This window comes from Bufo gargarizans, unplaced genomic scaffold (assembly GCF_014858855.1).
Source record: "Bufo gargarizans isolate SCDJY-AF-19 unplaced genomic scaffold, ASM1485885v1 original_scaffold_1736_pilon, whole genome shotgun sequence".
Classification (NCBI taxonomy): Eukaryota; Metazoa; Chordata; class Amphibia; order Anura; family Bufonidae; genus Bufo; species Bufo gargarizans.
The window spans coordinates 96,612-110,000 of record NW_025334486.1 but is presented as its reverse complement, the minus strand read 5'-3'; the positions used below and the strand labels follow the sequence as shown (position 1 = coordinate 110,000).

Here is a 13,389-nt window from a genome sequence, read left to right as displayed (position 1 = left end):
AGGGGTGTGTGTGTGTGTGTGTGTGCATGCATGGTGTCTGACGTCGCGCATGGAGGACAGGTGTGTGTGCGGTGTATGACGTCACGTGTGGAGGACAGGTGGGTGTGTGTGTGTGCGCGTGTGTATGGTGTCTGACGTCGCGCATGGAGGACAGGTGTGTGTGCGGTGTATGACGTCACGTGTGGAGGACAGGTGTGTGTGTGTGTGCGTGTGTGCATGGTGTCTGACGTCACGCATGGAGGACAGGTGTGTGTGCGGTGTATGACGTCACGTGTGGAGGACAGGTGTGCGTGTGTGCATGGTGTCTGACGTCGCGCATGGAGGACAGGTGTGTGTGCGGTGTATGACGTCACGTGTGGAGGACAGGTGTGTGTGCGGTGGAGGACAGGTGTGCGTGTGTGCATGGTGTCTGACGTCGCGCATGGAGGACAGGTGTGTGTGCGGTGTATGACGTCACGTGTGGAGGACAGGTGTGTGTGTGTGCATGGTGTCTGACGTCGCGCATGGAGGACAGGTGTGTGTGCGGTGTATGACGTCACGTGTGGAGGACAGGTGTGTGTGTGTGTGCGTGTGTGCATGGTGTCTGACGTCGCGCATGGAGGACAGGTGTGTGTGCGGTGTATGACGTCACGTGTGGAGGACAGGTGTGTGTGTGTGCGTGTGTGCATGGTGTCTGACGTCGCGCATGGAGGACAGGTGTGTGTGCGGTGTATGACGTCACGTGTGGAGGACAGGTGTGTGTGCGGTGTATGACGTCACGTGTGGAGGACAGGTGTGTGCATGGTGTCTGACGTCGCGCATGGAGGACAGGTGTGTGTGCGGTGTATGACGTCACGCGCGTAGGACACATTTGTTTTGGATTCTGAGTGTACGTAGAGCGCTGTGGTGTCCAGTAGCGTGTTACACGTGTGAATCTGGTTTTGTTTCTTACAGATATGTCTCCGATCGCGGCGGGGTTCGTCGGAGCGGCGGTCTTGGTGGTGTCTGTCTCGGTGGCGGTATTTCTCTGGAGCTGCTGTCACAGCCGAGCAGAGAAGAAGTTTAAGAACCCCCCGTACAAGTTCATCCACATGCTGAAGGGGATCAGTATCTACCCCGAGACCCTCAGCAACAAAAAAAAGACTTTCCGTGTGCGCAGAGACAAGCCACCCGTGGATGGCGAGGGGGCCGAGGCGGGTCTGATGGGCTCTGAGAAAAGTCCCAATGGCCTGGCCACGGCCGTCAACCAGCTGCACATCAACCCCAACTGTGGGGAGGAAGTGAGTCCAAGCACCAGCTCCACCGGAAGCAAGACTACATCTCCATCATCCCCAGACGAAGAGGCCACGCTGGGGGCACTCACCATCTCTGTGGACTACAACTTTCCAAAGAAAGCCTTGGTGGTCACTATACAAGAGGCTCATGGCCTCCCAGTGATGGATGAACACTCCCACGGATCTGACCCCTACGTGAAGATGACCATCTTGCCGGACAAGAAGCATCGTGTGAAGACCCGCGTCCTGAGGAAGACTCTGGACCCCGTGTTTGACGAGACCTTCACTTTCTATGGCATCCCGTACAGCCAGCTCCAGGACTTGGTGCTCCACTTCCTAGTGCTGAGCTTTGACCGCTTCTCGCGAGATGATGTCATCGGGGAAGTGATGGTCCCGCTGTCGGGGGTAGATCCCAGCACCGGGCGAGTGCAGATAACCAGAGACATTGTGAGAAGGAACATTCAGGTGATTTCCTCTATTATCAGCGGCATGTATGATGATGAGTGTGCTGGTTCATCTGATGAGTGTAGTGGTGAGTGTGCACTGACTACGTGATAACAGCTCTTCTTGTTGTCACAGAAATGCGTCAGTCGTGGTGAGCTGCAGGTGTCCTTGTCCTATCAGCCGGTGGCACAAAGAATGACCGTCGTGGTGCTGAAAGCAAAACACCTGCCGAGAGTGGACATCACCGGACTGTCAGGTAGCAGCTATTTATCCACCGTGACCTCCTCACTTTCTACACATCATACCATGGCTGTCTCCAGTGGTCCTCCAGTCTCTGCCCATTCTACACCTCCCTTCTTCTTTCTATAGGCCTCCTCTTCTCATACGTCTTCTGTTCACTTGCCCTCCTCTCCCACCATTCTCTGGCCTCTATAGATCTTGTATTCTTATCAACCTCTGTCCTCTACAGATCTCTCCGACCATTCTCTGTTCTCTATAGATCTCCTCTACCACCATTCTCTGTTCTCTATAGATCTCCTCTCTGACCATTCTCTGTTCTCTATAGATCTCCTCTCTGACCATTCTCTGGCCTCTGTAGATCTCCTCTCCCACCATTCTCTGGCCTCTGTAGATCTTGCGTTCTTATCGACCTCTGGCCTCTACAGATCTCTGTAGATCTCCTCTCCCACCATTCCCTGGCCTCTGTAGATCTCCTATCCCACCATTCCCTGGCCTCTGTAGATCTCCTCCTCCTCTCCCACCATTCTCTGTTCTCTATAGATCTCCTCTACCACCATTCTCTGGCCTCTGTAGATCTCCTATCCCACCATTCCCTGGCCTCTGTAGATCTCCTCCTCCTCTCCCACCATTCTCTGTTCTCTATAGATCTCCTCTACCACCATTCTCTGGCCTCTGTAGATCTCCTCTCCTACCATTCTCTGGCCTCTGTAGATCTCCTCTCCCACCATTCCCTGGCCTCTGTAGATCTCCTCTCCCACCATTCCCTGGCCTCTGTAGATCTCCTCTCCCACCATTCCCTGGACTCTGTAGATCTCCTCTCCCACCATTCCCTGGCCTCTGTAGATCTCCTCTCCCACCATTCCCTGGCCTCTGTAGATCTCCTCTCCCACCATTCCCTGGCCTCTGTAGATCTCCTATCCCACCATTCCCTGGCCTCTGTAGATCTCCTCCTCCTCCTCTCCCACCATTCTCTGTTCTCTATAGATCTCCTCTACCACCATTCTCTGGCCTCTGTAGATTTCCTCTCCCACCATTCCCTGGCCTCTGTAGATCTCCTCTCCCACCATTCCCTGGCCTCTGTAGATCTCCTCTCCCACCATTCCCTGGCCTCTGTAGATCTCCTCTCCCACCATTCCCTGGCCTCTGTAGATCTCCTCTCCCACCATTCCCTGGCCTCTGTAGATCTCCTCTCCCACCATTCCCTGGCCTCTGTAGATCTCCTCTCCCACCATTCCCTGGCCTCTGTAGATCTCCTCTCCCACCATTCCCTGGCCTCTGTAGATCTCCTCTCCCACCATTCTCTGTTCTCTGTAGATCTCCTCTCCCACCATTCTCTGTTCTCTATAGATCTCCTCTCCCACCATTCTCTGGCCTCTGTAGATCTCCTCTCCCACCATTCTCTGGCCTCTGTAGATCTCCTCTCCCACCATTCCCTGGCCTCTGTAGATCTCCTCTCCCACCATTCCCTGGCCTCTGTAGATCTCCTCTCCCACCATTCCCTGGCCTCTGTAGATCTCCTCTCCCACCATTCCGTGACCTCTAGGTAAAGATACAGCTGTTCTCTTTCTGACTACCTTGCTGGTCATCGGGCAGTGTAACGTGAGTTTTGATTCTCCTCCACAGATCCTTATGTCAAAGTGAATGTCTATTATGGCCGAAAACGAATTGCAAAGAAGAAGACCCATGTGAAAAAGTGCACCCTGAGTCCAGTCTTCAACGAGTCCTTCATCTATGACATTCCCATAGACCTGTTGCCGGACATCAGCATTGAGTTCCTTGTGATCGACTTTGATCGCACCACTAAGAACCAGGCGGTGGGGCGGCTCATCCTGGGGGCGCACAGTGTAACGGCTAACGGCATTGAGCACTGGCGGGAGGTGTGTGACAACCCCTACAAGCTGATCGCCAAGTGGCACAGCTTGAGTGAGTACTAGCAGCTTGGTGTCTCGTGTAAGAGGTAACGCAGGTCATGGTGATGGAAGCGTTCTGGAATCAGATGGGCAGGAGATATCCATTTTTTGTGTTATCCTGTTTAACCCTTCAGAGACCACGGCACCTGTCTCATACCGTACTGTAGGTCTGCTGAAGGTGTTGGCCTCGTTTTAGTGGTAGTTCAGACTTTTTTAGGCAGTCATTTCTGATGTTTTGCAGGACACTATACTAAGCACTAAACCAGACGGTAACACTTCGCTATAACCTATATACAGAGTATAACCCGTTGTTTGCATGTTTCTGGCAGAGTCTCCGCCGTCTCGCTCGAAGCCCTCTGCATGTCAGTTCCATGTTACTAGCTCTTGGTCCTGAGTGGTTGCACATGGCCAGTCTTGTCTGGTGGTGGAGTTTTTCTGGTGGAGTAGATCATCTCCACCCATTGTCTTCAGCTCCATGAGTCACGTGACGTGAGCTGCAGATGTTGTGATGTGTCCAAGCAGTGGGCTTAATTCTCCCACACCCTGGGTCACAGCTGTTAGCTGATTCCAGCCCAGGTGACTGCCCTCTCCTGGTATGGACCTTCTGGCTGTTGTGCTGGATGATGTTCCCTGGCTGTTTCTCCAGAGTTTTCTGGATGTTGTAAGGTTGGAGATACTTAGCATGTGCTCAGACACGGCCATCAGGGAGATCGGGAGATCAGGACCTCAGGCCGTGGTCGCCCTCACCCCTGCCTTTCTGAAGAGCTCGGTTAACCCGTTGTTTGCCTTTATATCTGCTGTATATACACCAGGCTTCTTTCTTTCTCCCCCCCCCCCCCCCCCCATGAGAAGCAGAGCAGGAAACTAGGCAGCCTGCGGCCGAAAAGTCATGGCGCATTATCGGTGTTTTATGGCATCAGTAGCCGGTGTATAACGTGAACCCTGCCACTGGGCAAGATAAGAAAGATGGCAGGTTCAGCTCAGCCTATCTGTATATACGGCAAGGAGACCAGGGCCACCAGTCCCATGATTTCACCTATCAACATGTTGGTTTATATTGGCTTTTATCTTATATGGATCCTGTTCATCTGCATCTCACCTGCCTCAGGGTACCAGACCCCATGGATGTCTCGGTCTCACTCAACGCCTGACTCTTATGGTCCTGATCACTCCATCATACTGAGATTGTTATGTGACTGCTCTTCAGTCCTGGAGTTAGTCCTGGTCCCATATGCAATCTGCATTCACTGAGAATCCACTCACTGCTCAGCACATGAAATATTCATGTATTGTCCCATCTATAACCAATGACTCCATACCACAAGGCTCAGGTCTCTGATGCCTCTGTACTATGTTATTAGGCTCTGATCCCCCATGCAGAGGGCTCTGATCCCTCCATATTCTATGATTAGGCTCTGATCCCCCATGTAGATGGCTCTGGTCCCTGTACTCTATGATTAGGCCCTGATTCCCCCATGTAGAAGGCTCTGGTCCCTGTACTCTATGATTAGGCTCTGATCCCCCATGTAGAAGGCTCTGATCCCCGCACTCTATGATTAGGCCATGATTCCCCCATGTAGAAGGCTCTGATCCCCGTACTATGATTAGGCCCTGATCCCCCATGTAGAAGGCTCTGATCCCCATACTCTGTGATTAGGCCCTGATCCCCCATGTAGAAGGCTCTGATCCCCATACTCTGTGATTAGGCCCTGATCCCCCATGTAGAAGGCTCTGATCCCCGTACTCTGATTAGGCTCTGATCCCCCATGTAGAAGGCTCTGATCCACATACTCTATGATTAGGCCCTGATTCCCCATGTAGAAGGCTCTGATCCCCATACTCTATGATTAGGCCCTGATTCCCCATGTAGAAGGCTCTGATCCCCCATGTAGAAGGCTCTGATTAGGCCCTGATCCCTCATGTAGAAGGCTCTGATCCCCATACTCTATGATTAGGCTCTGATCCCCCATGTAGAAGGCTCTGATCCCCGCACTCTATGATTAGGCCCTGATCCCCCATGTAGAAGGCTCTGATCCCTGCACTCTATGATTAGGCCCTGATCCCCCATGTAGAAGGCTCTGATCCCTGTACTCTATGATTAGGCTCTGATCCCCCATGTAGAAGGCTCTGATCCCCGCACTCTATGATTAGGCCCTGATTCCCCCATGTAGAAGGCTCTGATCCCCATACTCTGTGATTAGGCCCTGATCCCCCATGTAGAAGGCTCTGATCCCCATACTCTGTGATTAGGCCCTGATCCCCCATGTAGAAGGCTCTGATCCCCGTACTCTGATTAGGCTCTGATCCCCCATGTAGAAGGCTCTGATCCACATACTCTATGATTAGGCCCTGATCCCCATACTCTATGATTAGGCCCTGATCCCCCATGTAGAAGGCTCTGATCCCCATACTCTATGATTAGGCCCTGATTCCCCATGTAGAAGGCTCTGATCCCCCATGTAGAAGGCTCTGATTAGGCCCTGATCCCTCATGTAGAAGACTCTGGTCCCTGTACTCTGATTAGGCCCTGATTCCCCCATGTAGATGGCTCTGATCCCCGTACTATGATTAGGCCCTGATCCCCCATGTAGAAGGCTCTGATCCCTGCACTCTATGATTAGGCCCTGATCCCCCATGTAGAAGGCTCTGATCCCCGTACTATGATTAGGCCCTGATCCCCCATGTAGAAGGCTTTGATCCCCGTACTCTATGATTAGGCCCTGATCCCCCATGTAGAAGGCTCTGATCCCCATACTCTATGATTAGGCCCTGATCCCCCATGTAGAAGGCTCTGATCCCCGTACTATGATTAGGCCCTGATCCCCCATGTAGAAGGCTCTGATCCCTGCACTCTATGATTAGGCCCTGATCCCCCATGTAGAAGGCTCTGATCCCCATACTCTATGATTAGGCTATGATCCCCGTACTATGATTAGGCCCTGATCCCCCATGAAGAAGGCTCTGATCCCCGTACTCTATGATTAGGCCCTGATCCCCCATGAAGAAGGTTCTGATCCCCGTACTATGATTAGGCCCTGATCCCCCATGTAGAAGGCTCTGATCCCCATACTCTATGATTAGGCCCTGATCCCCCCATGTAGAAGGCTCTGATCCCCGTACTCTATGATTAGGCCCTGATCCCCCATGTAGAAGGCTCTGATCCCCGTACTATGATTAGGCCCTGATCCCCCATGAAGAAGGCTCTGATCCCCGTACTCTATGATTAGGCTCTGATCCCCTATGTAGAAGGCTCTGATCCCTGTACTCTGTGATTAGGCCCTGATCCCCCATGTAGAAGGCTCTGATCCCCGTACTATGATTAGGCCCTGATCCCCCATGTAGAAGGCTCTGATCCCCGTACTCTATGATTAGGCCCTGATCCCCCATGAAGAAGGCTCTGATCCCCGTACTCTATGATTAGGCCCTGATCCCCCATGAAGAAGGCTCTGATCCCCGTACTCTATGATTAGGCCCTGATCCCCCATGAAGAAGGTTCTGATCCCCGTACTATGATTAGGCCCTGATCCCCCATGTAGAAGGCTCTGATCCCCATACTCTATGATTAGGCCCTGATCCCCCATGTAGAAGGCTCTGATCCCCGTACTATGATTAGGCCCTGATCCCCCATGAAGAAGGCTCTGATCCCCGTACTCTATGATTAGGCTCTGATCCCCTATGTAGAAGGCTCTGATCCCTGTACTCTGTGATTAGGCCCTGATCCCCCATGTAGAAGGCTCTGATCCCCGTACTATGATTAGGCCCTGATCCCCCATGTAGAAGGCTCTGATCCCCGTACTCTATGATTAGGCCCTGATCCCCCATGAAGAAGGCTCTGATCCCCGTACTCTATGATTAGGCCCTGATCCCCCATGAAGAAGGCTCTGATCCCCGTACTATGATTAGGCCCTGATCCCCCATGTAGAAGGCTCTGATCCCTGTACTCTATGATTAGGCCCTGATCCCCCATGTAGAAGGCTCTGATCCCCATACTCTATGATTAGGCCCTGATCCCCCATGTAGAAGGCTCTGATCCCCGTACTCTATGATTAGGCCCTGATCCCCCATGTAGAAGGCTCTGATCCCTGCACTCTATGATTAGGCCCTGATCCCCCATGTAGAAGGCTCTGATCCCTGCACTCTATGATTAGGCCCTGATCCCCCATGAAGAAGGCTCTGATCCCCGTACTATGATTAGGCCCTGATCCCCCATGTAGAAGGCTCTGATCCCTGTACTCTATGATTAGGCCCTGATCCCCCATGTAGAAGGCTCTGATCCCCATACTCTATGATTAGGCCCTGATCCCCCATGTAGAAGGCTCTGATCCCCGTACTCTATGATTAGGCCCTGATCCCCCATGTAGAAGGCTCTGATCCCTGCACTCTATGATTAGGCCCTGATCCCCCATGTAGAAGGCTCTGATCCCTGCACTCTATGATTAGGCCCTGATCCCCCATGTAGAAGGCTCTGATCCCCATACTATGATTAGGCCCTGATCCCCCATGTAGAAGGCTCTGATCCCCATACTATGATTAGGCCCTGATCCCCCATGTAGAAGGATCTCATCCCTCTGTAATCACTAGGCTTGCATTCGATGATCTGTTCTACACTGTAGCTGCTGGTCTAGTTGCTCTGTGGTCCCGGGGCCCCTACAGCAGATGTTTTGGCTCAGAGCCCTGTGATCCACATGATCATTAGGACCGGTAATCTCCGACAAGGCTCGTGAACCCGGCTCAGCGGTGCTGCTACTATAACAGAGATGTCTGTCCCTCATTGTGGCTGCGTCCATCTCCAGGGGGATACTGAGGAGTAGAGGGGCTTCTGTCCAGTGTGTACTCCCTGTATGTCAGGTCGGTAGACCCTGTACATGTCACCCTCTGTGACCCTACATACAGCAAGGCGCTGCTACCTTACTACTCTGTAAAGCTATCTTGTACCTTGGATTTGTTAACACAAAATAAAGACTGATTCACTGGAAATGTATGATGTGTGCCCTGATGTGCGCGTCTCCGGCGTCACCCGCCTGCCATCCTGATGTGCGCGTCTCCGGCGTCACCCGCCTGCCATCCTGATGTGCGCGTCTCCGGCGTCACCCGCCTGCCATCCTGATGTGCGCGTCTCCGGCGTCACCCGCCTGCCATCCTGATGTGCGCGTCTCCGGCGTCACCCGCCTGCCATCCTGATGTGCGCGTCTCCGGCGTCACCCGCCTGCCATCCTGATGTGCGCGTCTCCGGCGTCACCCGCCTGCCATCCTGATGTGCGCGTCTCCGGCGTCACCCGCCTGCCATCCTGATGTGCGCGTCTCCGGCGTCACCCGCCTGCCATCCTGATGTGCGCGTCTCCGGCGTCACCCGCCTGCCATCCTGATGTGCGCGTCTCCGGCGTCACCCGCCTGCCATCCTGATGTGCGCGTCTCCGGCGTCACCCGCCTGCCATCCTGATGTGCGCGTCTCCGGCGTCACCCGCCTGCCATCCTGATGTGCGCGTCTCCGGCGTCACCCGCCTGCCATCCTGATGTGCGCGTCTCCGGCGTCACCCGCCTGCCATCCTGATGTGCGCGTCTCCGGCGTCACCCGCCTGCCATCCTGATGTGCGCGTCTCCGGCGTCACCCGCCTGCCATCCTGATGTGCGCGTCTCCGGCGTCACCCGCCTGCCATCCTGATGTGCGCGTCTCCGGCGTCACCCGCCTGCCATCCTGATGTGCGCGTCTCCGGCGTCACCCGCCTGCCATCCTGATGTGCGCGTCTCCGGCGTCACCCGCCTGCCATCCTGATGTGGGCGTCTCTGGCCTGCCATCCTGATGTGCGTGTCACCCGCCTGCCATCCTGATGTGTTCGTCTCCGGCGTCACCCGCCTGCCATCCTGGTGTGTTCGTCTCCGGCGTCACCCGCCTGCCATCCTGATGTGCGCGTCTCCGGCGTCACCCGCCTGCCAACCTGATGTGGGCATCACCCGCCTGCCATCCTGATGTGCGCGTCTCTGGCGTCACCCGCCTGCCATCCTTTGTTATTGACACCCCTCATCCCCCCATAATGTGTAATCAACAGCCCTCATCCTCATGTAGATCCTATCACTGTGTATACCGTAGATCCTATCACTGTGTATACCGTGGATCCCTTCACTGTGTATACCGTGGATCCCGTCACTGTGTATACCGTAGGTCCCCTCACTGTGTATACCGTGGATCCCGTCACTGTGTATACTGTAGATCCCCTCACTGTGTGTACTGTAGATCCTCTCACTGTGTATACCGTGGATCCCCTCGCTGTGTATACTGTGGATCCCGTCACTGTGTATACCGTAGGTCCTGTCACTGTGTATACCGTAGGTCCTGTCACTATGTATACCGTAGATCCCGTCACTGTGTATACCATAGATCCTCTCACTGTGTATACCGTAGATCCCCTCACTGTGTATACCGTAGATCCTCTCACTGTATATACCGTAGATCCCGTCACTGTGTATACCGTAGATCCTCTCACTGTATATACCGTAGATCCCGTCACTGTGTATACCGTAGATCCCGTCACTGTGTATACCGTAGATCCCGTCACTGTGTATACCATAGATCCTCTCACTGTGTATACCGTAGATCCCCTCACTGTGTATACTGTAGATCCCGTCACTGTGTATACCGTAGATCCTCTCACTGTGTATACCGTAGATCCTCTCACTGTGTATACCATATTTCTTGTCAATGTATATACCGTAGATCCCCTCACTGTGTATACCGTAGATCCTCTCACTGTGTATACCATATTTCTTGTCAATGTATATACCGTAGATCCCCTCACTGTGTATACCGTAGATCCTCTCACTGTGTATACCATAGATCCTCACTGTGTATACCGTATTTCCTGTCAATGTATATACCATAGATCCCGTCACTGTGTATACCATAGATCCCCCTCACTGTGTATACCGTAGATCCTCTCACTGTGTATACCGTGGATCCTCTCACTGTGTATACCGTAGATCCCCTCACTGTGTATACCGTAGATCCTCTCAATGTATATACCATAGATCCCGTCACTGTGTATACCATAGATCCCCCTCACTGTGTATACCGTAGATCCCCTCACTGTGTATACCGTGGATCCTCTCACTGTGTATACCGTAGATCCTCTCACTGTGTATACCAAAGATCCTCTGTGTATACCATATTTCCTGTCAATGTATACACCGTAGATCCAGTCACTGTGTATACCGTAGATCCCCTCACTGTGTATACCATATTTCCTGTCAATGTATATACCGTAGATCCCCTCACTGTGTATACCGTAGATCCCGTCACTGTGTATACCGTAGATCCCGTCACTGTGTATACCGTAGATCCCGTCACTGTGTATACCGTAGATCCCCTCACTGTGTATACCATATTTCCTGTCAATGTATATACCATAGATCCCCTCACTGTGTATACTGTAAATCCTCTCACTGTGTATACCGTAGATCCTCTCACTGTGTATACCATATTTCTTGTCAATGTATATACCGTAGATCCCCTCACTGTGTATACCGTAGATCCTCTCACTGTGTATACCATAGATCCTCACTGTGTATACCGTATTTCCTGTCAATGTATATACCATAGATCCCGTCACTGTGTATACCATAGATCCCGTCACTGTGTATACCATAGATCCCCCTCACTGTGTATACCGTAGATCCTCTCACTGTGTATACCGTGGATCCTCTCACTGTGTATACCGTAGATCCCCTCACTGTGTATACCAAAGATCCTCTGTGTATACCATATTTCCTGTCAATGTATATACCGTAGATCCAGTCACTGTGTATACCGTAGATCCCGTCACTGTGTATACCGTAGATCCTCTCACTGTGTATACCGTAGATCCCGTCACTGTGTATACCGTAGATCCCGTCACTGTGTATACCATAGATCCCGTCACTGTGTATACCGTAGGTCCTGTCACTGTGTATACCGTAGGTCCTGTCACTATGTATACCGTAGATCCCGTCACTGTGTATACCATAGATCCTCTCACTGTGTATACCGTAGATCCCCTCACTGTGTATACCGTAGATCCCCTCAATGTGTATACCGTAGATCCCGTCACTGTGTATACCGTAGATCCCGTCACTGTGTATACCGTAGATCCCGTCACTGTGTATACCGTAGATCCCCTCACTGTGTATACCGTAGATCCCCTCACTGTGTATACCGTAGATCCCCTCACTGTGTATACCGTAGATCCCGTCACTGTGTATACCGTAGATCCCGTCACTGTGTATACCGTAGATCCCGTCACTGTGTATACCGTAGATCCCGTCACTGTGTATACCGTAGATCCCGTCACTGTGTATACCGTAGGTCCCGTCACTGTGTATACCGTAGGTCCCGTCACTGTGTATACCGTAGATCCCGTCACTGTGTATACCGTAGGTCCCGTCACTGTGTATACCGTAGATCCCGTCACTGTGTATACCGTAGATCCCGTCACTGTGTATACCGTAGATCCCGTCAATGTATATACCATAGATCCCCTCACTGTGTATACCGTAGATCCTCTCACTGTGTATACCATAGATCCTCACTGTGTATACCGTAGATCCCGTCACTGTGTATACCGTAGATCCCGTCACTGTGTATACCATATTTCCTGTCAATGTATATACCATAGATCCCCTCACTGTGTATACCATAGATCCCGTCACTGTGTATACCATATTTCCTGTCAATGTATATACCGTAGATCCCGTCACTGTGTATACCGTAGATCCCGTCACTGTGTATACCGTAGATCCCGTCACTGTGTATACCGTAGATCCCGTCACTGTGTATACCATAGATCCCCTCACTGTGTATACCGTAGATCCCCTCACTGTGTATACCGTAGATCCCCTCACTGTGTATACCGTAGATCCCGTCACTGTGTATACCGTAGATCCCCTCACTGTGTATACCATATTTCCTGTCAATGTATATACCATAGATCCCCTCACTGTGTATACCGTGGATCCCCTCACTGTGTATACCGTAGATCCCCTCACTGTGTATACCATATTTCCTGTCAATGTATATACCATAGATCCCCTCACTGTGTATACCGTAGATCCCGTCACTGTGTATACCGTAGATCCCGTCACTGTATATACCATAGATCCCCTCACTGTGTATACCGTAGATCCCCTCACTGTGTATACCGTAGATCCCCTCACTGTGTATACCGTAGATCCCCTCACTGTGTATACCATATTTCCTGTCAATGTATATACCATAGATCCCCTCACTGTGTATACCGTGGATCCCCTCACTGTGTATACCGTGGATCCCGTCGCTGTGTATACCGTGGATCCCGTCGCTGTGTATACCGTGGATCCCGTCGCTGTGTATACCGTAGATCCCCTCACTGTGTATACCGTACAGACTGTAGAGGGGGTCCTCACAATGAGATCTTCCAGTCCTGCTCCCGGACATGCCCTTTCTGAGTTCTGGCCCCATAGTTGCCACTTCCCCTATAGCTACACCCCTGCTGCCTGCATATGAGCCTGACTCCTCCCACATAGCCGGTCACATG

At 52.2% G+C, this 13,389-nt stretch overlaps 1 protein-coding gene across 2 annotated transcripts in view; it reads left to right on the top strand.

Annotated features, from left to right (window-relative positions):
* SYT11 (synaptotagmin 11) overlaps positions 1 to 5,649 on the top strand; it is a 14,570-nt gene extending 8,921 nt beyond the window's left edge. The window contains exons 2-4 of one of the 2 annotated variants that reach the window (XM_044274400.1): positions 934 to 1,718; positions 1,833 to 1,953; positions 3,561 to 5,649. In XM_044274400.1, the coding sequence (XP_044130335.1) occupies positions 934 to 1,718; positions 1,833 to 1,953; positions 3,561 to 3,871 (1,217 nt within the window). In that variant the 3' untranslated portion in view covers positions 3,872 to 5,649. Of the gene's footprint in view, positions 1 to 933; positions 1,719 to 1,832; positions 1,957 to 3,560 lie in introns of both variants that reach the window. The other variant, XM_044274399.1, reaches the window with a different exon arrangement.
* Positions 5,650 to 13,389: the final 7,740 nt, after the last annotated feature.